Source organism: Arachis ipaensis, chromosome B1 (genome assembly GCF_059453495.1).
Source record: "Arachis ipaensis isolate K30076 ecotype BB chromosome B1, ASM5945349v1, whole genome shotgun sequence".
NCBI classification, from domain to species: domain Eukaryota; kingdom Viridiplantae; phylum Streptophyta; class Magnoliopsida; order Fabales; family Fabaceae; genus Arachis; species Arachis ipaensis.
In genome coordinates, this window is record NC_142436.1 from 138,427,071 (window position 1) to 138,452,206 (window position 25,136).

The following is a 25,136-nucleotide window of genomic DNA, read 5'->3' on the forward strand; positions in this document are numbered from 1 at the left end:
CATTTACTGAATAATTTGAATAATTTACAAGAAAATAACTTACAACAAATTTATTCAGTTTTTTCCTCAAATCTGGTATATTTTCTTGCAGCTTATTGATAGGGTCAAGCATATAGAATTTCTTTTTGTTCACATCGGCAATCCACAACCACCAATGCGCTCCATTGCAAATTGGCACAAATAGCTGAAGTTTGGGAAAATAATAAAGTATTTCAGTCAAAACAATACCAAACAAGAGAATTATCGAAGAATTTTTAGAAATTACAACTTACAAATGGATGTGATGCAAGTTTTCTTTTGTCAAGAAACTGATGGTGGTGGGCATACTGTTCAATATCGAACCGGTAGGCCTTGTTTGTACTTTTATCAATGTAGGACTCGTCATGTGTTTCCAACATAAAATTCTGCAAAAAGAATATCAGTTAAATCACATTTGCACTGAACCCAACACAATTCATGCACCGAACTGAAAACAATTCATGTGCTGAATAATACTTGAAAAACATTCAATTATCATGAGAAAAGTTTTCTTTATGCAAAATAACTCAACAAAACACATAACAATCAGGTGAATCAATATTAACATTTCCACTCTACCGAACAGCAATCAGCAGTGAATAAGAAATTTAGCTTACCATAATATCCAGTGGCACAATGTATATTAGTTCTTGATACCGCCGAACTTTTATTTTGTTGAGAATCATGATGTATATACAAACCACCTACAGGATGAAAATTTATAAGATATACTATATAAGATTATTTAGAAAAATCATTAACATTAATGCAATTGGCAAAGAATTTACCGTGGTATGCACTTGTTCTTTGGGCATTAGAGACATGAAATATTCTCTTAATCCCTCGTAAAGTACCTCGTGTTTCAAGACAAATATTGGATCATATTCATTGCTACCATCTTTTGTATGTTTCACATGTGTCATCCAATGATAACACTTTTCAATCAACTCATTTGTGATTTTTTTTTCTTTTTCTCCGGAGTTTTGTAAACTTCAGAAGCTGGTAAGGTTGGTTCTGAAGTTGTTGCTTCAGCAAAGTTTAATGCTGTTGTCACTCCAGCATCTACCACCGCCTCTTCCAGGATTTTAAGTTGTAAAGCACTCAGTTGAGAGGATTGACTTGGTTGAGATGCTAGTGGACTTATCCCAAGGTTAAAGGAAGGCCTTTCATCTTCCCTTTTCCTAGGTTGAGCAGCACTGCAAGATGATAGATATTTAACAAAGATATTAAACAAAAATGATATTTAATCATTGCAGTGAACTGAAATTTAAACAAATAGTGAACTTAAATCAAAACTTATAGTGAACAGAAATGATATTAAAGAAAAATGATATTAAAGAAAAGAAAGTAACATACCTATCAAATGATGACAAGATTAGAGTTTGTTGTTCTTATTTCCATGCCACCGGAGATTCTTGGGATTGCTGTTGTTCTTCGTCATCAGAAATTTCATACACATTGTCATCTTTGAAGAACTCTTCAATAATAGAACTCGTAAGTGACACCGTAACATCCTGTTTTTTGGGTTCTGGAGGACAGCTATAAGAAACAGAAGAGAGTTCAAAGACAACAACACATTGAATTAATTTCTGGTTTCAACTGAACCATAATTAAACCATGTATAAACAGTAAACATTATCAGTATTTATATAACCAGTAAAACTTACACATCAACAGGTACTTCTTGTTTGGATTGCTGTGCTGTTGGTTCTTTGGATTGTTGCTATTGTTCTTTGGCAGGGCTGTTGCATTAAATAGAAAACAGTTCAATAACAACCCAAAATTATTATCCTATACTATTAAAATTAATAAAAAGAATTTTTATGTGAAACTTACTCTTCATTAGAAACTTTATACACATAGTCATCTTTGAATAAGTCTTCAATTACAGAACTCGTAAGAGGCACTGTAACACCCTGCTTTTTGGGTTTTGGAGGGCAGCTGTAATAAATAGAAGAGAGTCCAAAGACAAGAACACATTGAATTCATTTCTGGTTTCAACTGAACCATAATTAAACCATGTATAAGCAGTACACTTTGAACAAGATTCATGTGGTGAATAAATATTTATTAACTTACTCATTATTAGAAGTTTGTTGTGTTTCTTTTTGTGGAGGGACATAGATGAAGTCATCCTTGATCAACTCTTCCTGAACTGAACTTAGAAGAGACAATGCAAGAGGAGGTCTAGGGAATGTAAATAAGGATAAAATTAATGTTGAATAATTAGAATTTTTTTTGAAAAATAGAAATTTGCATATTCAAAAACTCACACTTCCAAAGGTTGAGAAGGAGTTTCTTGTCGAAACTCAATAATTTGTAGCTCAGAATCAGGTGTAGCTCTAGTGACATTTAAACATATTTTTCTTGTGATTAATTAAACAAAAATTATTACCTAAATCTATAAGAGTAACATAAATATTTTTAACTTACACTGGTGGAGTTTTAAGAGTCTTTCTTAGGAAGATTTTCTTTTTTCTAAAATATTTTACCGTGCTTTCCGGGGTTGTTTTCCTAAAAAAAAAGATAACAAATTAAAATTAGAAACCAAGATTAAAAGCAAAGGTCTAGAAACACAATAAAATCATTTTTGCCAACCACTGAACCAAAAGTACAATATGCAGTGAACCAAGTTACCTGATTTTGCTCGCGATATTTACAAGAGGTGTAGAGCTTCCTTGAGTCTGTAATATTTGCTCACTATCCAGATTTACAGTTGGCACTCTAAGGAAGATAAATAAATATTAGTAATTAAGTCTAGAGGAATTAGAAAAGGTTGTAGCAAAAGTAAGCAAAGAAAGAAAAAGAATTCCGGAATAATAAACTGAATCTTACGTCTGAGAGAATTCATTTTGTGCCTTTGGAGAGTCAAACTGATCTAGAGCAATGTTTGTTGTCTGAGCTCCATCATTTCTTTTCTTTGATCTTTTTTCTCTTATCATTTCCAATGCTCGTTTTCTTCTTTCTGCAGCATTGTCTTTTGCTTGTTCAGTTCTGAAAGTTCACAAAATAAGTATCAAGGAATCTAGAACGTAAGTATCAATAAAAAAATTTATGATTCAAGAAACTTACTCCTTGTCAGGTTGGGTTGGTGTTTTTGCCACCATTTCCGGTTGTTTTCTTTTTATTACGGGTGTTTTCTCGATTTCATTTTCTCTAGAAAACAGATAAACACATCGAATTTATACCGGAGATAAGACACTAACAATAAAGTCAACCAAACTGACAGACACCACCGAACCGAACTAAATTAAAGTACTAATACTTGCTTTCAGATTCACTTGTGCTCTCTGAATCTATCGGCATATGTTTTGTTTTTTTGGTTTATTTTTTAACCACCAATTCTTTTTTTTTTGTTCCGGTTTTTTTTATTTCTTCTTCTCTGCAATACATAAGAACAAGCGTATAAGAACATATTTAAACAAATACAAGTTAAATAAAATCAATATGAAAATTAAATTTACTGGCTTTCGGATTCAGATTCGGAAAGTCTTTCTTCTTCTGAAGAAGAATTCGTCTCGACAATTTTTTTTTATTTTCTTTTCTTTTTCTTTCTTGTCTAAGTTAATTGTTTTTGTTTTTTCTTTCTTTTTTTTCTTTTTATACAGAATTCCCTAAAACAGAAACAAGGACTCAATTATTTAATCACCAAGAAAACACATTAACAATCCGGTGAACCAAATAAAACATTTCCACCGAACCGAAAAATGTTCATATGGTAAATAGTACATGACAACTATTTAATCATAAAAAAAAATGTTTCTTAATGCAGAAACATTCAAATGAACAAACTAACAATTGCAAGTAGGACAAATAAATTAATTATAACCTAAAACAGAAGTTTATTTAGTTAGTAGAGTATTTTAAAAGCATTTGAAAGCAAATTTTTGGGAGAATTTTAGTAGAGTATTTTTCAATGGTTCTGTTACTTCGGATGAAATCCGTTCAAGCATCATTTGCCTTGTCCAATGGGCCACTCACGGTGTAGGGGGAGCATCAGGTGCAAACGGACGGAGAAACTTGGTTTCATGGAAATATATCAACATTAATACAAAAATACAGCTATATCAACAGACTATTTCTTTTCCTTTCTTTTGTTTTCAACTCCTTTCATCAAGAAGTTGAGCACATGCTTTGCCCAATTCCATTCCTGAATGTTGTCCACATGAAAGATCGGTAACTTATGGATTGGGGAAGCCACACTTACCGTTGTGGGGAGCAAGAAGCACTTTTGTATGAAGACAACAAAAGTCATCTTGAATTTTTTCCAGTTCTCCTCTCCTTCTACACTCATATCCAGCACATTCCTTGTCTGCTGGATTCAGGTTGTTGTAATCAACCTTTTCAGGAAAACGATTCCCTACAATATTTTAATAGCAAAAATCAGTCAAAAACGGTCAGTTTAATTTTCTAGACACCAATAAACTGAAAATAAGCAGTAAGTGGAAAATGTATTACCTGCGTTGGTTATGCTGATAGCAGCTGCTACTTTCTGAAGAGTTATGTATATTTTTCCCTGGAGAGTTTTCAGACATCTTTTCTCTTCATCAAATCGATCAAGCAATTCTTTCATCAGTGTATTAGAGACATTCATTTCTGGGACATTTGCCAGGGCACCAAATTCCATTTCTTCCACAATATCTTTCTTTTCTTGACTCATTTCCCCTTGACTCATTTTCCTATACACTGTTGATATACCTTTGTTTGACATCTGCAATAGTGAGTTTTCTGCAAGTTTTGAAACAGAATGTGAGGATATATTTATAATACAAAATAGATATTATTCGAATAAAAGCGAATAAATATATTTAATCTCCTTACGTTATAATGTGCCTTCTCCTTCATTGTTGCCATTTTCTTGTTGTGTTTTGCTGTAATGAAAATTTTAGTCAATACTTCATTGAATACATCAACAAGCACAAGCATGTATATCTTAATCAAGTCAATTAAAATTTCACAACCCACCGAACCGAAAATCGCTCATGCACAGAACCAAATTCACAAAGGATACCGAACCGAAAACCGTTCATGTGGTTAATAAATGATGATCAACTTTCAATCAATAAGAATAGTATTCTTCCATGCAAAAGAAGTACTGAAGATAGTAACAAAGCTCTAGTTAAATATCCACACCAATAAGAACAAGCACGTATATCTTAAAGCCCTAGTTGCACTGAATTGAATGAAAATAACAACAAATTTCATTCCAAGGCCTAGTTATACTGTAAAAATCATTCACAATAGTTCAATGTACCAAACAAACTAAATCAAACCAGTAAAACTAAAATGCAACTAAGCGAAACGCTACATTGCAAGATTTCAGATGAACAGTAGTTTTCTCATACCTTTGGTAGTCTTTGTTGCTGTTTTTGTTTGTTTATGGTTGTTACTTGCGAAATCTTCTTCCGATTCCTTTACAGTAGTAGTTTCCACAGAGAATGTGATTGAAGTTTGAGTGATTTTGAGAGAGATTCGAAGAGACAGAGCGTTTTCGTGTGTGTTGAAGAAAAAGAAACATTTTTTCATAATGAAGTGTGAATGAAGTAGTTATTTTCGTTTGAATGGGGCGCGTGAAAGTCATGTTTATTTAATGAGATTGGGAAGCGCGTTTAGTTGTTTTGAGTTTGGGCCAACTTAGTTACATGGTTACATAGTTGTGTAGCAGGCCCGTAAATTTAAATCAAATCTGATTTAAATTAAATTATTCTTTGATATTTAAATTCAAATTAGATATATAGAAAGATTTCACTAATTCTTAGGTTGATCTGTTAGGAACCTATTTAAAGACTCTTTGTTACTCTTTTTGAATTAAATTTTGACGAATGAAAATTTTTTTGAGTTTTTTTTATAACTTGGATGAGAACAGGATAAGTAGAGTGATTCTCTTAATGGTTGCATAAAAAAATTAAATTGAGGTAGATGAGTTCCTAATTTTCTTTGATTTTTCATCAATTTTTTTTTTATTTTTCATTTTATCCTAGTTGTGTTCCGTATTAATGATACGTGTTTCAAGACTTTTTAATCTATGTTTAGTTTGTTTTATTGTTAGAATTTATTAGAAGATTTGATTTAATTCTGATTTATTTAGTAGTATTTTTAAAAACTTTAAATTTATATCTGTTTTCATACTAATTCCATACATAAATTTAAAACACAGCATTATTGAAGGATGAAATATTAATTTTTATATCAGTTTTCATACTAGTTCCATAAGTAAATTTAAAAGAGGAATGTTAGGGGGCTAGTAAGTTTGGTGTTTTGTAATAATCAATTGGTCATTAATAGTGTTTTTAATAGTGTGAGATTACATCTAATGGTGGGAGATCACTCACTTTTATTTTGATGGTTAAGTGCTGGCCAGAAAACACAAAAGTTGCTGCCCCTAGACTTTTCTTTATTTAAAAATCATTAAAAAATATTTGGTCTAGTTTAACTATGTTTTTCAATTTTGGTATTAGACTTCAAATGTGTTTTTAAACCATGTGAAAATTTGATGTGTTTTTTCTTTAAAGAAAATAAATATTTGAGAGTTAGATTTAAATTTAAATATATAAATTAGATCTTAGATTCTGTATCTCAAACAAATATAAATTTTTGATTTGTTTGTTACGCCACAAATTGAATCCTAGATTTTTTATAAATAATACGCTATAATGTCATAACTGTGCATAATACATGCTAGGTCTCAATTACTGCATAAATTAGCCTATTAACTACAAGACACTATTTTTATTAAATTTTTTATAAAGATGAAAAAATAGATAAAGTCAAGAGTGCACTTTTGTGACAATAAGGTAGCTAGGTAGCTAGAGCTAGGCAGCTTTATGATGATTGAGAAAGTGGATGAAACTGAAAAAGAGAAAACTAAGAGGACAGAATGGTGCTGCTTCAAGTGCCACGTCAGTAACCGAAACACAAATGGGCCCCACTGCCCAACCATATTCCTGGCTTCCTGAACAAATAATGACCGTATTCTGATTCTCACTCTAACTGAAGGTATAGAATAGCGAGCGTGAGCGGATATGCGAATGGTGATTGAGGATGTCGATATATCACCGGCAAGAGCGGCGGATGTGGTCACGGAGACGGTTGCGAGCAAAGCGGAGCAGGCGGCAGGGCTGGGAATTCTGCTGCAGATCATGATGCTGGTGCTGGCCTTCGTGCTTGGCCATGTCCTCCGCCGCAAGAAGATTTACGTGGTTCCGGAGGCCAGCGCCTCCCTCCTCATCGGCCTGCTTGTCGGCGTCCTCGCCAACATCTCCCACACTCAGACCAGCATCAGAGCCTGGTTCAATTTCCACGAGGAGTTCTTCTTCCTCTTCTTGCTCCCTCCCATAATATTATATCCTTTTTTTTATTTTCTTTTTTATTTATCTTAATTTCATTCATTCTCTCAATTTTTTTGTGTGGTTTCCTTCACCCTCCTTCAATTTACTCAGTCTGGTTTCAGCCTCGCACCGGTAAGCTCCTCCTTTCTTACACCTTCTGTTCTTTTTTATGTTATTCTATTTCTCTCTCTTCTTCTTTTTTTTTTTGTTAACCTATTAATTCCGAGCATTGTATTGTAATGGACTCCACAGCAACCTTTCTTCTCTAATTTTGGAGCCATTATCACCTTTGCTATATTCGGTACCTTTCTAGCTTCTGTTGTAACTGGTGTCCTTGTGTAAGTTTTTCTTTCTTTGACACGGTACATTATTACGAGTTATGATGATCAATATTCAATACTTCAATAATGCTTTAATTTTCTGATCATAATATGCAATGCATGCAGTTTCCTTGGTGGATTTATACACCTCGTGTACGGACTACCTTTCGTTGAGTGCCTAATGTTTGGTGCTCTTATCTCTGCAACTGATCCAGTTACCGTTCTCTCCATATTTCAGGTTATTCTCCACTCTTCCACATCAGTGACTCAACATTATTATTGTATTTATCCACACTAAATATGTAGCATCCATTTCAGTTTGCTTTTTCATGCTGCCTTGTTTGTAGGAGCTTGGCACTGATGTCAATTTGTATGCCCTGGTTTTTGGAGAGTCTGTTCTGAATGATGCTGTATGATCCTTTCATAAACTTTTCTTATTATTATCATAATTTTTATTTTAAGAAAGTAATTGATTATCTGGGATTTAAGTTTGGGTCTTGCTACTTACTAACTGATCTTTTTCTTCTTTTCTTTCGTCATCTCCTTTCGGCAATTGGCAGATGGCTATTTCATTGTACAGGTATGTATCTAAGTATCTTGACCTCTAAGGTATATTATGCTCTTTTCAAAGTAAACCCAAGTATCATTAGACTTCCCTCCAACTAGAACACTTACTTTTCAGAACAATGTCACTGGTTAAAACTCATCCATCTGGACAGAACTTATTCATGGTGGTTGTTAGATTCTTGGAGACTTTTGTTGGGTCGATGTCTGCTGGTAAGTTTTACAAATTTCACCTAACGTAGCCTTCATGCAATAGTTAAGGTTGTTCTATTACCTTGTATTATGGTTTGGTGTTGTTTCATATCACTTTTATTGTATGCCAAATTTTCTTGAAAGATGATGATTGAGAAAGAGGGTGAACTTATTGTTAGCTGATATCTAATATCTTTTCACCTTTCCTAAGTTGTTTGTTCGCTTTGCAGGTGGTGTAGTTGGATTCATATCTGCTTTAATATCCTTTTAAATAAATTCTATACTTGTCCAATATATGTGCAGCATGATTCTTTAGATACTTAGAAGTCAAAATAGATTGAGGAACCTTAACTCTCAGAACCTATTTAAGTATGCAGGATTGAGTATTGACAGGTAAGTATTTTATGAACTCATTTTTCTTCGGCTCAAGATTGGATAGTTCGCATCATATCTATGGAAAATACTGATTAGGGAAGTTTTCGGTTTTATCTAGCCTTCAGAACTTGGAGAGCTGTCTTTTTGTACTTTTCCCATATTTCTCGTAAGTAATCTCCCGGGCTTATTTCTTTATTAAATTGTCATAGAAGCCTAGAAAAAGTTCTTTTACAAGCTATTTCATTTCTTAGGTACATGCTTGCAGAAGGTCTTGGCTTGTCTGGTATTGTATCAATATTGTTCACGGGAATGGTAAGTGCTTATTATGCTTTGATTGAAGTTTATATCTGTGTTTTATTGCATTTCTGTCAATGTCTCTGCTTTTTTTAGGTCATGAAGCACTACACGTATTCAAACTTGTCTAGAAGTTCTCAGAGATTTGTCTCTTCTTTCTTCGAGTTAATATCATCATTAGCAGAGACATTTGTGTAAGTAGGATTTGTTAGTAGAATTATACTTCTTGGAGTTTGATATTTCCTCCAACTGATAAACCATTTTTTCATATGATCTACAGATTTATATACATGGGGATTGATATTGCCATGGAGAAACATAGCTGGTCACATGTTGGATTTATTTGCTTCTCAGTTGTATCCTTTTACTTGATCCTTGGATGTTATCTTTTAATTTGAATTGCCATTGATTTCTATTAGCCTATTTATTTTAAGTTCCTTTCGGTCTTCTTCCTTAACTTTCTTGTTGGGTATTTCAGATATCCATTGGAATTGCAAGGTATTTGAGCTCCAGTTGCTATCATCATAAGCTACTAATAACAGAGACATTAGTACATTTCTGCTTTTTGAGCTAGTTTGGTTACAACACAATGATTTGCATGAATTCATAAAATAACAGAGACATTTGTACATTTCTGCTTTTTTAGTTTGGTTACAACACAATGAATTGCATGAATTCAGACACTTTGATGCTTTGGTTTCACATTTCTCCCTAAAACTGTTTACTATTCTTTTTTTTTTTTTTGGCTTTATACAGGGCGGCCAATGTCTTTTGTTGCGCATATCTGATCAACTTAGTCAGACCTCAACAGCAAAAGATACCACCAAAGCACCAGAAAGCACTATGGTATAGTGGTAAGAGTGTAAACCATTGACTATATTGGGGAAGTTTGGTTGGCCGCTGCTTTTGGTGTGATCTTTAATTCTTTGCCAGATCACTTAGGTTTTTCACTTCATGAAAACAAACAGGACTTCGAGGAGCAATGGCCTTTGCCCTTGCTCTACAATCAGTTCATGATCTTCCTGAAGGACATGGGCAGACCATATTCACTGCAACTACAGCAATTGTCATGTTGACGGTATGCATATTTATGGTTGTCATCCAATAAGCTAAACATTGCACAAAAATAATAAATAAACTAAAAAAGAGGTTGAGTAAGATGCTTGCTTGACATAAACTTGTTTACTTTCTTTTAGGTATTGCTGATTGGTGGTTCAACAGGTACCATGCTGGAAGCTTTAGAAGTTGTAGGTGGTGAAATTAATAGCAAGGAGAGCCCTTTGCCTTCAGGTGAGATCACAAAGGTAAGTTTTTCAAGATGAGGCTCTTTTGCTGTCTTTAATCATCAGTGTTGTTCCTTGCGTAATATAGCCCAAGTGTTTGATATGCATGTGGAAAGGAAGCTTTTAATGTGGTGTTGAATCCTTACAAATTGTATGTGTTCGTTTATACATGGTTGTTTTGGATTTAATTTGTTTTCCTAGTAAAGGACAATAGCGATTATCTTAACTAATATTTTCCGTTTCTTCCACAAGTTTGAGGAAAGCAATGGCAGCTATGTTTCTCCTCAGAAGGAAGAATTATCACCAGGGAGCAAAATCAAGTTGAAGCTTCGAGAATTAAACAGGTATTATATGAGTTCTGAATCTTAATGACAAAAAATGCGTTCAAGTAACTGCTCTTTTTCATGACTTTTCTACTTCTGACTACTGCTCTCTGCTTTTCTTATCTGTTGTAGTGCTGCATCTTTTAAAGCATTAGATAAGAACTACCTCACCCCATTCTTTACAAGTCAAAACGAAGATGATGAAGAAGAAGGTAGGTTTGACCTGCCATTAATGTGATTGACCATGATTTATTTGGTTATTATCTTACAACTTCTCGAATGAATTAAATATATGATATGATGCATTGCATGTTAACTTTTGTTCGTGGTCAATAGAAGTGGTTGAGCTTCTGGCTTCTAGAAGTGCGGGATTCCATGATCCCCAGCAAGAACATTATTCTCCGTGAAACTTAAGGGAACTACACGGACATGGTCAATGCTATTTGATGTTGAATCATGCAATCTGTAGAGAGCTTGATCGATGGGATTTGATTGTCACAGCTCAGTGAAGGATCATAGGAAGTTGTAGGGTTTGTCCCGTTAGGTTGGAAGCTAATGATCGTATGTCTCTGATCTGATCTGTCGTGAAGCTTGGATTTCATAAACACAATCTAACCACACACGCATGCTTAACTCATCATGACTTCAATGCAGCAAGTTAGTGGAACATTAGTATCTGATCTTTATATATTGAATATTACATCTTTTTTTTACGTTATTATTTTGCAGTTTAGGATAAAAATGTTATATACAACGAACATGCATGCATGCACAGACGTTCCTTCCTTCCGATTTCCAAAATAAGGAGGAAACTAGTTAAATAAGGGAAAGTCATAAATTTGAGGAATAAATTGAAATAAATAAGATGATTGCGAATATGAAGAAATTGTCATCAATAAAAGAAAAAGGTGTTTGCTACGGTACAATGATAAATTCATACGTACCGATACGTTAAAAATATGAACAAGTAGTAATAAGCCATGTGGAATTTTCCACGTCAGCATTTAATTTTTTCTTTTTTAAATATATATTATATCACCACTTTTACTAATACACCCTTTTTAATTAAATAAAAATAAAAAATATTTTTTATTTAATTTTATAAAAAGTCTTAAACATCCTTACTTTATTTGATTAGACAAAAATATCCTTTTAAATTAATCAAATTTTAGAATTCAATTAATCATAATTTTATAATTTCAAATAATTTAAACAACAAAACAAAAACATATAAAAAAAAACCAAAAATCAATCGTTCTTCATCTTCTCCAATTTCCCTAATCATTCATGTCTCCCTCTAAAGCAAAGCAAAACATATCAATAAAACTATAAAACTAAAAATCAATCGTTCTTCATCTTCTCCAATTTCCTTAATATCATTCGTCCCCCTCCCTCCATTCTGAAACAAAACAGTGAAAGTCCCAAACCAAAACAACAAAACCCTAGCCCTAGGTTCTTTGCCGCCGCCGTCCCCTGTCTCAGAGCGCTTCCGCTTCTTCCTCTTCCCTCTGTCCGGAACCCAGGTAGCTCGGCACGTAGTCCCCATCTTCACTGGCTTCTCTGTCCGTGGCTTGGAGCAGCTTGCCATCGAGTCACTGCATGCCGTCGTATCTGCTCTCGCCGTCGTGTCGCCGATCGCTGCCAGAACTGGGTCGCCGGTCGCTGCCGTTTTGGGTGCAGCAAAAGCTCTTGGTCAAATCAAACCTCTTGGAGTTGAGGTCAGTAATTTATGTCATTGTTCATGAATTTTTCCCCTTTGTAAAAAATAAAATTCAATTGATTGATTTGAACATAGTTTCATTTGTACAAAACTAAAGGAAATTTTTTTATCTCATTTCTTTTCTTATTTAACACTATCGAGTTTTCTATTGCATTCCATATTGCATATGAAATTTCGTTCTAGTTTCTTTTGGAATGTTTAGTTTGGAGTTGCTGGTGAATATTGTGAGTTACTGCATTTTGTGGTACAATTGCTAATTATAATTAATAATTCATGCTATGCCCAAGTTTAAAGTCCTGCATATGCAGGTTCATTTTGTAGTTGCAGCTTGTAAGAATATGATTAGTGGAAAAGGTATGAGGCCTGGAGACATTGTCACAACTTCAAATAGAAAGACTATAGAGGTGAGAGTTTATTTGGTTATAATCACAACTTACTGTACACGTTATTGGAACATAGCATTTGTTACATTTTGATCCTGTTTCAATCATTACATTGCAGTCTTCTCATCTTTTCCCTCAGGAAATCATATATTTCTTATATTGAGAACAATTTTTGTGCTTCTTGGATGTTTAATTTTAATATTTGGATGCAATGTATTGATCACTTGAATTATCGTAGGACAAATCTATTGTAGAAATATCTGGTACAAATAAATATTTGTGTAAAATTGGAAATCAATGATTAGAGATTTTGTCCTCTAGGATCAATATAATTAAACATGTGTAGTAATTTTTATTATTTGTTTATTATAATATTACCATTTGAGATCAATTACTAAGAATTTGATGTTGGGTTTCTTTTGTAGGTTAACAACACTAATGCGGAGGGTAGGCTTACCTTGTTATGTAATAGAAACTCTGTTTTGTGTTGTAAATGGTTTGGTCTAATTTGACCAAGGTCAATTTACATGTATGAGATATAAGCTTTGCACTATTATCATGAGTGCGAATAGATACCAGAAAAAAAAAAATTAAAGCAAAGAAGCTTTTGCAAAAGGGGTTTCAACATGTTTTACTTGATACATGTGTCAATGAATCATTCAAATTTTCAAAACTTAATCCTTGACCAAAATTACAAAAAAATGCCACTCGTCACAACAATCACTACAATATGAGTGAATAAACATACTCTTGATTAAGTTAATTGCTTATTGCAATTTATGTTATTTGATACTAATTTTCAGATTATTTAGTAGAAACAGAAGAAATAGAATATGAGCATCATTAATATGCAGAAAATAATTTCAGTTACATTTCTGTTTTATGATGGTTGTGAAGAAAATTGTTCCTTGAGTGATCTCAAGACTCAAGACTCATTCTATATAAATTCTAAACTGCATAGCCATAAGGATTATTACAATATTTTATTTGAAAACAATTGAACACATGCAGATTCTACCAGTAATATCTCCAAGTAATGAAAGTTAACAACTATTGGTTCTCCCTGCTATTACTTTTAAAAATTTAAGCAAGTAAACATCCTTGATATTATTTAGTAGATACACACAACCCAGAACCTCTCAGAAAATGTTGTAAGAGTTGTAAATAATATTAACTGCAAAAATTTTACAACTATTCAATAGTTCTACACTTCAGGAATAGTTGGTAAAGATGGCAGCCATTTTCTGCAGCCTCAATATACAGGACGTTCCCATAGTGCTTTCTGCATGATTAAATGAACAAAAGCTATCTTCCTTATATAAAGAGCTTTAGGTCAATTTTTTGGTTGAAGGTCTTCTTAATGTGCATGCCATCACACAAAAAACATGTGGTCTAGGATTGATGCATGGAGAGAAACCCACTGAACTAGTGAACCAGCAATCAAAAGCAATTTTCCTAAAGAATGAACAACAAATAAAACAATGAACACTGAACCCAGCAATAAAACAACCAGCAACAATGAAATCAATGAATCAATAACGTGGTACTGAAAAATGTGTAATAACATGTTTGGTTTCATGTTTTAAAGTCTTAAAATCAATAGAGAAAAAGGGTCACTAGCTCATAGAGTTCTAAAGCATGCAAACAAAACAAAACACCTAGTATACTCTAAAATAGACTAGAAGGAAGGATGAAAAAGACCATTGAAAATAATTGATTTTCATACTGTGGCCTATGATTCATCCATGGAGAGTTCTAAATATATGGTCTTCAAACCAAAAACAGCTTTCCAGATATCATGATCAGTAAATACAACTTTGCTTGCTAACATCCATTCCATACAATGGGAACTGAAAAAACAGCTATTCAGGCTATGCCGTAACTAATACATTGAACAATGAACAATGAACAATGAACAATGAACAACAATCAGAAGCAATTTTAGTAAATCAACAACAAATAAAATCAGAACAGAGAATAAAAATCTAACAACCCTCAACCAAAAAATCAGAACCAACAACCCTAAATCTGTGAACCAAAATATACAAATAGAATTGAAAATCATGAATCAGAATTAACCCTAAACCCCTAAATCAAAACAGAACAAAAAGTTTAAAATTAAAAAACAAAATCAGAAGACGATGGAGGCTTAGCCAAGTATTAATTATAAATTAGAATCAATAAGAAGACTAAACCAGAATTTAAAAATAAAAATAGAATCAGAACAGAAAAAACAAACATGAGGCTTAGCCTCCATTACAGAAGACGATGGAGGCTCGGTGGGAACTGGGGTCGGTGGCTTGGCACTGCTGGGAAGAACGTTCCTGGGTCGGTGCTCGCTGGCGACGCTGGGCGCTGCTAGAAGAACGCTGCTGCCTGCTGGGTCGATGCTCGCTGGGAACTGGGAAGAAGGCTTCCGTGCTGGCGGCTGGTGGGATTGCGACTCTGCAAGAGTGAGACTGTGAGCAGCAGAGAGCGACTGCAAGAATGTGCGAGGGCGAGAAATGTAGTGGTCAGTTTTAAACAAAGTGCTATAGAGGGGTTCTATGAGTCTATTCTTTCAAAGATGATCATTGCTACAAAATATAATGATACATACATATGGAGTAAAGAAATTTACAAGTCTCATTCATATATGATAATGTACTACTCTGTACAGAGCCCCAAACTAAAACAAAAGATAGGGAAGCAAAAAGTTAAGAACAATAAGTGGAAACCTAAAATCTGATGGGTGACTTTATCAACATTTTCTTCCAATACATATTTCACATAACCAAACCATTATCTCCAGCACAAGCAACATAGTTTAGTGTAGTCAGTTCTATTCAAAATCTATTATTTGTTGTACAATGGACTTCAGCTTCAAAAGGCATTTGAGTCGTCAAAGGTGAATTCCCCATGTAAGCACATCTGGTTCTGCATGTAGACAAACATTTAAGTTCCGATTCACTTGCCCCTGGCCACGTATCTGCGAAATGGAAATCCATTTTGCATATCTTGCAAGTCATGACTGACAGGGCCGTTTCGGTTCAGGCTGATGTTCCGACTTCTGACCTATCCACGTTATCACATCTTCTGGCAAACTGGTCAAGAGTTCTCTGCCTTCAAGGGCTATGCTCAATAGTAGTATGCTTTGCAGGGCTACTCAATGGCTGATTATTTGGCACAACTAAGGTGTTCTCATGGCCATCCAACATCTGATTTTTCAGTAACTAAAATTCAGAATGGTTTCTCAAAAACATCGAAAAGTAACTCTCGAATACTACTTGAGTATAAATCTTTGACAAAATATGAATATAAACCAGAATGGAAACCTTGAAGCTAAGCATTATGTACATTTTGCATTACATGTGATAGTTCAAGAAGATGTAGAAATGTACCTGCCCCAAATTATCCAGTTTGAATTGCACCACATCCCTATGATGTAAAAATTTATATCATCAATGCATAATAAATGTTAAGTCAATGCTATACCAAAACCTACCATATGATGTCGTGAACCGTATCATTTGCCAACAACTAGTATATATTTACTGATGAGACCTGCAAACAAGAACTAACTAGTAAAAAAACAGAAGAGCACATGTTGTCTTTGCTACTCAAAAATTTAGATGTGAGAGTTCTTTTCATTTGAGATTATCTGTTTTTTTAATGTTGTCATGCAACTAGTAACAACTCTCTCCTTTCTACTTAATGAGTGTGAGAATACCAGGCCAATTCTATGAGCACGATCTTTGACCTGAATCAGGTCACCTGGAGTCCAGGATTGTTCTGCAAAGCTTGCAGCAGTTAAAGTTAATCCAACTCCCCCAGCTTTAATGGATAGCTGCATGATAACGTGTCACATGAAATCATTATCTCAAGCACAAATACTAACCCATACAATAGAAAAGATGCTTATAACGGAAACACATGGAAGAAATGCACAACGAAAAATACCACCATACCACAGCCGCTTTGATATAATCCTTTTCCTAAAAATCTAACCAATTGTTGCCTTCATGCACCGGGTGTACCTCCATCAATCCGGATGCAACCCACTTTTTTCTTCTGGAAAATTACAACAGTTTTTTAAGTGTCTATAATTTCCAATATAAAAAAAATGAGTAAAATTGAAATGGTCTTACAAGAAGGCACTCATGTATCGCATCTATCATTGGCTGATGGTGCGCAAATATAAGAAACTTGCAACCTGTCTGCAGTGATCACAACATATTACACGTGATAACCACCACTAGCCCATATGAAATAGAAAGATGGAAGCAAGAGAAAAAAAAAAAAAAGCAATCAAACTTTCAAATTAAGCATACACAATGATTTGGGGCGACAGGAAGATGGATGAAATATAAGAATTAACATATAGTCTAGTTTACAGTTCGTGTTTGTTTTGGTCACCACTCAGACCAGCCAACATTGACAACAATAATAATTGTGGCATACGTATTAAATGTCATATGCTGACATTTTCACTACACTATTCGGCCAATTTAATTCATTCAACTTATGGCCCTACATTAAGGGGCACCGATTGCAATAAAAGCAATAAGAAAAGACCAATTTAACCAACATTGAACATATTTTAAACTATTGGATGACAGAAAACCATGCATCATGCAAGCACACCAATCAAAGGAGATGGGTGAGAAACTAGAGAAGTTGAGACCCTAACTTGACTTTCTTATAGTACATACAGCTGCAGTCACTAATTCTCTATTGACATTTTATTGCTTTGAAGCAGTGGAGGGGAGCAATACCTCAATGACAGTTCTGAGATATTCAAGAACAGCAGGAATCTTGTCATCTGCGGAATTAGTATATATCTAGAATCGAATATATCATGATTTAGTTTTGATCATATACCAGTCAAAATGATTTAAACTACCCCAATATTGGCCAAGGCCTGAGAAAATGTTGCAGTAAAAACTATAGACCTATCATAGTTCTAGGTAATAAGAAAATCTTCCAAACAAATTGTACAAGTCAAGATTATGTTCAGGGCTTCTTCCATGCAAACCTTGCTAATCAGATTCTTTTGAGTAAATTTAAGAGATTCAGACTCATCTTTTGATTTGGAAGACTTACTTTTGGCTTTTACCACTTCCAACTGCAGTATAAAAAAAAGAAACCAATATTGATTAGATTTTATCACCTCAACGCAACCAAAGATGGAGAGCACATATTACCATTTCCAAGTCAAATAACCTAATTTTAGAAGGAAAACTTACCACAATCTTACCAATAAAAATTGGTGAGCAAATTTTCGAACCATTTTCAAAGTGAAAGTTTTCGTAAAATACTCATAATCTAAACAACAATCACATAGTTCAAATAAATGAAATCCACAATTCACTTTCTTGAATATCAATAGCCGTTAAAATGTAAATAGAAAATAATTTTATATGCCCAAAATAAGCATGTTGTCAAGACATACAAGAATTCTGTTCCATAACTAGCTCAAACATAAATAACCAGAATTGCATGATGCTATACTAGTCTCGAGATATAGATACAAAACAAAAATATGGATGGAATAATGCCAAAGTGACAAAGCACAAGGACCATCAACATGGAAAAATATGTACTGCGAAACAAAAATTTACTTTGCTATAACAGCTACTATATGGATGGAATCCCAAACTCTTGACCAGCTTCCCCCCAAAGAAATTATATAAGCCAAGCTCAATTCTCATTAAGATATAAAATAATAACATCAGTTTCCCAATTAAAAAGAAAATGAAAATACAAGAATTATTACCTAAACTTTATAATTAGATATTTTTCCTAGAACCTTCTCTGCTTCTGACAAGGAAGAAAGCAGGAACATCCATAACCTACAGACTCAAAAATTTTCAAATAACTAAGCCCTCAAAACAGCCAATCCAGACAAGCGTGCTAGGATGAACACGCACACTTATTGCTGGAGGAGAGACAGAGATACCTTTCTTTTGCATTCCAAGAAGATCTAGGGATTCTCCGAAAAGCAGAAATTATTACCTGCCATGAAACATAGCCTATAAAGCATGAGTATGCAGGAACTTGTTCAAGTCCAAAGACATAGCCCCTAATTGTGGAAAATTCAAATTTTTCAATAGAAATATAATACTCTTGATGAAGTTAGCATGTGAATCCTGGTCATATTGGAATTTCGCTGCAACATGCCCGCTGGAATGAAGAAAAAGTTTGACAGAAAACTTCGGCAGTTCTTTAGAAGGCTCGTCTGGTTACATATAAAGCCAAAATCAAAGCAAGTGTTAATAGATCAACTAGTGATATTTCAAAAACCAGAAGAAATTACATCTAAGTTTATAACTTTTTTTTTGTGATGGAAGATAAATAGAATTAGAGACAAGTAATACAGCCATAAACAATGACACCGAAACAAATGTTAAGGTTTTGAAGGAAAGAAGCATACCTTTTTTGTCCCTGGTTTCAATGAGGGGGGTAATGCTCTAGCTCCTTGAGGCAAAGCGTCCACCTGGATTGCAATACAAACACACTATGAGCAGTTCTCCTTCCAAAAACTGAACCACGGAGTACAGGGAAGCATACTAAAGACTATGGTAGCAAACATGTTTTGATTCTTCTGCATTGTTGAACAGCACTTTAACAAAATTACCCACACACCAAAAGACAAATTTAACCCAACAAGAAATTGGAAACAACATGAAATGAAGAAAAGATTATAACTTTACCCTTTGAAGACGGAAATCCGAAATGGGGTTTGGTGGGAAGGGTTGAGAATGGTTGGCAGAAGGTGGTTTTGGAAAATGGTGGTGTTGGTGTTGTTGTAGATTGAATTGTTGAGAAGAAGGAGGGGTAGAAGAGTCGCCAAGTTGAGCAATGTTTTGGAAAGCATCGAGTTCAAGAGAATCGAGTTCTTTTGCGGTCAAGTCCCAGTCATCCTCTACCTCCACTATTGCCTCTCTCATACACAGCAAGGGCAATAGCAAAACCATAGTTATAAATAAAATGAATTATTATAATCAATAGTATAAATTGATCTTATTAATTTAATGAGAAGTCAATTATATGAAAAATCAGAAGTTTTTAAAACAGATGAGAATAATGAATTTATGTTAGTTAACAAGTACTTTATCAAGTATTCTTAAAATATTTATTAAGAAGTTAAATATTAAAAAGTTTGTATTAAGAAATATTATTATATTCTTTACTAAATCAATATCAATATCTCATATAATTTTTTTAATAAAATATTGTAAAAAAATTTCAATTGTTAAAACTAAAATTTTAAAAACATTTTATAAAAGCACTTGTATTTAAATAAATTAAAATTTCTATGGTCCACACGTTTTGCGACCATCGAATCCGCTACTCAATTTAAATACCGATTCACTTTCAATAAAAAAAACTTCTGCGCCTTTAATCGTACTTTACCCAAGAGAGTTAAATATCTGTTTCACTTTCAATCGTGCTCTTGCAATGGTTTTTCTTCTTTGCGTCTTGCTACCTTATGTTCTGACAAATATAATTGGAAAATTTAACGAATCAGCAATCACATTATATCAACTAATATAATTCCTATTCCAAATCCATTGCAAGGTACAGGATTAACTACAATTATACAAATGGCCAGAGCTACCATCATCATCGTCATCATTTTATTTCAGGTAACATAAAACTTAACATGTATTATGATAATTTAATTTTTTTGGGCTATAAATTTAATTTTTGCTTAATATTTGGTATTCTACTCTTTGAAAAATCTAGATTGAAAGCGCATGATAATGAAATTAGTTCAAATAACAGACGTCGTAGTAACTAGGGGTGGCAAGCGGGGAAGCCCGCCCCGCCCCGCCCCGCCCCGCCAGAAGCCCGCCCTTTGGCGGGCTGGCTCGCCCCGCCCCGCCTAGTGAGGCGGTCCCAAAATCCCAGCCCGCCCCGCCTAACGGCGGGTTGGCGGGCCGGCGGGCTAAGCCCGCCAAATACCCTTTTTTTTTTAACTATTAAATAATATATATAAAAATATAAAAAATCTCTTCTATTTTTTACTTTTAACTATTATAATTTCTAAAGGCATAAAAAATTATATTTTTTATATTCATAAACAATAAAATCTTTGTAATTATAAATATCTAATAAACATAATTATAAACCAAGTTTTCATCCAAAACATAAGTATAAATATTCTCTCCAAAGCAAAATAAACATAATTTAAAACATAATTATAAATATTGTCTCCAAAGTAACATAAACATAATCCAAACCACTCAATTTTTATCTTCATACTCTTGTAAGTTAGTTTGGGAGAAGTTAGGTTTTGGCCAAAAAATTGTAAAAATACCCCCTCACTAAAAAAACACTAAGCCCGGTGGGGAAGCCCGCCCCGCCCCACCAAAGCCTGCGGTTTAAGCGGTGCGGATTAGGCGGGTTTTTGCTATTTGGCGGTCCCAATTTTCCAGCCCGGCCCGCCTTTTTTGGCGGGTTACGCGGGGCGGCCCGGCGGGTTTAGGCCCGTTTGCCACCCCTAGTAGTAACATAATTGGTTGGTCTTCTGTAACAAAATTAATTAAATTAATATACACCATTTATAAATTTCTGATACTTATTATTTAACTTAAAAAAATTACATATAACAGAGCACTTCTTAATAAAAAAATACAAAAAATTACTAAAATTTGGTGTCCAATTCACTACAAGAAAAACACCCATTCAACCACACTTTTTTTAAGCTACATTTGAAAAGCGTAGCCTATTCTATGAATAGGCTACGCTTTTCTCCGTGTTCCCCTTTTATAAGAGAATAGGAAACACAATTGTAGCATCATTTAAAAAGTGTAGCCTTAGATACAATAAAAATCACTTATAAAGCGTAGCCTTATGTTAATATCTATGGGTACACTTTTCATACCAAAAGAAACGCTTTTAAAGAATAACATATTTATTATATTTTGAGTGCACTTTAAAAGCGTAGCCTAATGTATCTAGGCCAAATGCACCCAAACACTTAGTAATTTTTCTTTTCCTTATCACCAAATCACACTCGCCTTTGAATACCCTCACTTTCGCCATCTGATCAGAAAAAAGTTTCGCCCCTCACCTTCGCAAATCACCTTCGAATTAATTGTTCAAAACCCTAACCCTAACACACCCACACACTCACACTCATTCTCACCATCACTCACCACCCCCACCACGCCCCCTTTCACACACACACACCCAGATCCGAGAGAAAGAGTGAACCAGAGGGAGGAGAGGAGGAGACGGAGATGAGAGAGCGCGATCGAGAGAATAGAGAGTGAGAGGGGGTCACCGCCGCAACGTCGCTGCAGCCGCCGCCATTGCCGTCGCGGAGCAGGGAGCCCGGAGGGGAGAGAGAGACGATTTGCAGACGAGATGGAGAGAGAGGACGAAGATGCGACGCAAGAGAGGAGGCTGTTCCGCCGTGCACTGTCGTCGCTCCTGAGGTCGATTGAAGCCGCCGCCGCAGCTAGGGCTTGCCGTGCTCCTGGGGTCGATCTCTGCGCTTCTCATCGTTATCTCTGTGCTCAGTCGTCGATTAGGTATGTATTAATTTCCATTTGGTTCTGAAATTTGAGGGGTTCCGATTTTTAAAGGGGTTTCCGGTCGGTAATCACAAACACAGCTACTATGCTCTTATTTATTTCTTGTATTTCAATTACAATGTTGAAATTTGAGAGTAAACCAAGTTGATGCATGAGCCAGATACGCCATTGTTGTGGTAATTTCAGCGATAATAGTGTGTTGAGTTCTTTTTCAGAAGGGAGCTCGAAGAGTTAGGTGTGACACTTCCAAAGGATGCATTCGAACTGATTTTTGTTTTCCTCCAAGAGTGGTAAGTGGTGTCTGCTCTCTGCTGCATCACTTTAGTTTTGTCTCCATATTGATTCTGTTTTTATTTTTTTAAGTTGATATATAATTAATTAGTTAATTAGTCCTTTATGGAAGACATGCATAACTTTCACCAAAGCTTCCAGAAATTTGATTCCCTGCCCACTACTACTACCATAGTACTAACTGTCAAGCATTTTTTGTGTTTTTGTTAATTTCTTTTTCTCCAATCCATAAAATTTGATCATTGAATAGTATACTAACTTCTACTGTATTTACGATTCGCTCGAATTATTCAATTGGGTTTCCTTGAATTTTTGGTTTCAATATTCAATAGAAACACCGCACAATTTGTCTATGTGCATAGCTATTATTGTTGAAATAATTTGCATATCCTGAATGTTCAATACATGTTTAATTAATGCTTTTCCTCTACCATGTTTCATATTGTAAGTTGTAATTTCTATCTCATTAGCATGTGAATCAAATTAAAAATTAATTTCATGGAAAAATTGGTTCACATGGCTGCAATTCCTGCATTGATGCAGTTTCAGTGGTTATAGTAGCAACAATGTTTATGTTGCATTCATGACTGTGTCTACAAAATGTTGATTTTGGTACCATGTTACTAGTCGACGGAGTTCGTTAGTTGAGTGAACTTATACAATTGTGTTTATTAATAGGTGAAAGATACAAATTATTGTTGAAGAATTTGGAATTAAGTTCTGCATTTTGTCATTTCTTTTTATGCTTTGGCCTTTCAGGGACAAACTCCACTTTTCCCCAAAATTTCAGCCACGAGGCTGCTAGGCATGTAATTTTGGTATTTCTTTTTCTGTGTGGTTAATTTAGAAGTATGCTGTATTTGCATTTGAATTACATATGATTGAAGAACAGGGATTTTATAAGGATGTTGAAACTTGAAACAAAGAAATGGACCACTGACTCATTAAAATTTTGAAAATGATCAGTCTGGATGCTTGGCTAAACGTATTAGTGGAGACATTCAATGATTGTCACATAGGAATTGAAACTTGATCTCTTATTTTCTGTAATTATGCTTGGCTAAGTGCTTCAGTATAATTTTACTTTGGTGCATGCTCTGTGCAGTTATTTAGGGATATTGGCTTAGCATTTTATTGAGAATTATTATATGCATTTTCTGTAATTTGCATTTGAGTTCATTATGAATGCTGACCAATGAATTTTATTGACAATTATTATATGAAATTGCTTTACATTACACTTTTGTGATTTTGACTGAAAATTCTTATTTGTTTTGTATTAGAATCTTGGCAAATAGACATTCTGCACATAGGAAGCTGCAATACATATCAAAGTTAGAGAGAAGTATAACTTCATTTCAGGTTAGTTATTTATTGCGGCACATAATTTAGCAATAACTTGCACCAATTTGTAATTTAGATATTACTTGCCCTGTTTCTTTTTTTTCCACACCTTCCTCACACACCCCCCTTTTGCTTAGTTAGAGTTCCCCCAAGCGATCCCCCAGAAGTGGTTAATGACTAATGAGTAATCACACTACCATTACCAATTACCAAATGTCACATTGGACAGCACCAACAGGCAAATCATTGTATATTACACAATTTAATCTCCTTAATAATTGATTGGATATAAACTGCAACTTGAATATTTCTTGTGAATCTGCTTGTTCCCCCAATCATTTATAGCATTTTATCTAGCTTATGCTTTTTTTTTAATCTTTGAATTCTAAATTTGGATTTGTGAAACACTACTATGCATTGGTGAAACTTGCACACAGTACAGAAAGAATTAATGATATCAGTCATTATAGTTTTGAGTTTGATTTTTTAATTTTTATAATTGCGAATGTCATTATAAATATTTTTCTAATTATTTTTTTATATAATTATGCAGGACAATATTGAGGATGATAATGAAGATTAAGCTGATTATTATTGTGGTTTATTGGCCAAGATAGAGTAGTGTTAGGAATGGATACATGTATGGTTGACTAATGACTTTTATTAGAAGATACTTATGTAGGATATAATATTTAAGTTTTTCGTAGAGTATTAGTAGTAAATTCTAAGTGTATCATGATTATTTTGGTATGACTATGCTTACTTGTATGAGATGTATGAATATTCAAAATTAACTTCAATCTAGTATTTTTGGATCATTATTATAAATATATTTTGGTTACGGATAATTTTTATTATTTAAAGAAATTATTTAGTATAATTATGTTGTATTAATAATTATTAGAATATTATATATATACAGAAAATAAAAAAAAAAAACAATAAGGGACTAAGGCTACACTTATATACAGTAGCCATGGTATACAAAAAAAAAGAGGGACCTAAGGCTACGCTTATAAAAAGTAGCTATGGTATACAATGTGGCTACGCTTTACAAGTGATGCAGTAGCGTTGAAAAGCGTAGCCTATTCTGGAAAAATGAAAGCTGAAAAGCGTAGCCTTTGGTCCTGGACAGCATCACTTGAAAAGCGTAGCCTTTGGTGCAGAAAAGCGTAGC

The 25,136-nt window shown here is 34.2% G+C and overlaps 3 protein-coding genes and 1 long non-coding RNA gene across 13 annotated transcripts; 3 read left to right on the plus strand and 1 right to left on the minus strand.

The window, feature by feature from the left end:
• Positions 1 to 7,026: 7,026 nt before the first annotated feature.
• On the plus strand, positions 7,027 to 11,372 carry LOC107613473 (sodium/hydrogen exchanger 6-like). Its single transcript, XM_088499574.1, has 20 exons — positions 7,027 to 7,360; positions 7,454 to 7,478; positions 7,599 to 7,684; positions 7,793 to 7,904; positions 8,014 to 8,076; positions 8,227 to 8,246; positions 8,349 to 8,443; positions 8,653 to 8,681; positions 8,784 to 8,815; positions 8,916 to 8,963; positions 9,049 to 9,109; positions 9,188 to 9,285; positions 9,372 to 9,447; positions 9,570 to 9,589; positions 9,848 to 9,945; positions 10,060 to 10,169; positions 10,288 to 10,395; positions 10,627 to 10,718; positions 10,830 to 10,909; positions 11,034 to 11,372. Exons 1-20 carry the CDS (start codon positions 7,041 to 7,043, stop codon positions 11,102 to 11,104), a joined length of 1,644 nt encoding a protein of 547 aa, XP_088355700.1. The 5' UTR covers positions 7,027 to 7,040; the 3' UTR covers positions 11,105 to 11,372.
• Positions 11,373 to 11,574: 202 nt separating this feature from the next.
• LOC107619842 (uncharacterized) lies at positions 11,575 to 13,432 on the plus strand. The gene is made up of 4 exons (XM_088503101.1): positions 11,575 to 11,605; positions 12,111 to 12,415; positions 12,726 to 12,821; positions 13,226 to 13,432. Exons 1-4 carry the CDS (start codon positions 11,575 to 11,577, stop codon positions 13,310 to 13,312), a joined length of 519 nt encoding a protein of 172 aa, XP_088359227.1. The 3' UTR covers positions 13,313 to 13,432.
• Positions 13,433 to 15,358: 1,926 nt separating this feature from the next.
• Positions 15,359 to 19,756, minus strand: LOC107613465 (uncharacterized). 7 transcript variants are annotated; one of them, XM_021103429.2, is made up of 12 exons: positions 19,493 to 19,756; positions 19,213 to 19,275; positions 18,904 to 19,017; positions 18,739 to 18,794; positions 18,556 to 18,631; positions 17,555 to 17,904; positions 16,928 to 16,996; positions 16,748 to 16,850; positions 16,510 to 16,626; positions 16,285 to 16,343; positions 16,181 to 16,217; positions 15,359 to 15,997 (listed from the first exon to the last, which is right to left on the minus strand). In XM_021103429.2, the coding sequence occupies exons 1-5, from the start codon at positions 19,754 to 19,756 to the stop codon at positions 18,556 to 18,558; spliced, it is 573 nt and encodes a 190-aa protein (XP_020959088.2). In that variant the 3' UTR covers positions 15,359 to 15,997; positions 16,181 to 16,217; positions 16,285 to 16,343; positions 16,510 to 16,626; positions 16,748 to 16,850; positions 16,928 to 16,996; positions 17,555 to 17,904. The 7 variants fall into 7 exon arrangements, with proteins under 7 accessions (XP_020959088.2, XP_088358020.1, XP_088358018.1 ...); XM_088501894.1 differs by having other exon boundaries at positions 16,740 to 16,850; XM_088501892.1 differs by having other exon boundaries at positions 16,928 to 17,904.
• Positions 19,757 to 21,754: 1,998 nt separating this feature from the next.
• On the plus strand, positions 21,755 to 24,814 carry LOC110262751 (uncharacterized). Of its 4 annotated transcripts, none has more exons than XR_015899804.1 (5): positions 21,755 to 22,321; positions 22,540 to 22,614; positions 23,375 to 23,420; positions 23,899 to 23,977; positions 24,513 to 24,814. It is a non-coding gene; the product is annotated as an uncharacterized LOC110262751 (long non-coding RNA). The 4 variants fall into 4 exon arrangements; XR_015899805.1 differs by having other exon boundaries at positions 21,765 to 22,321; positions 22,543 to 22,614; XR_002347737.2 differs by lacking the exon at positions 23,375 to 23,420.
• The last annotated feature ends 322 nt before the right edge of the window (positions 24,815 to 25,136 follow it).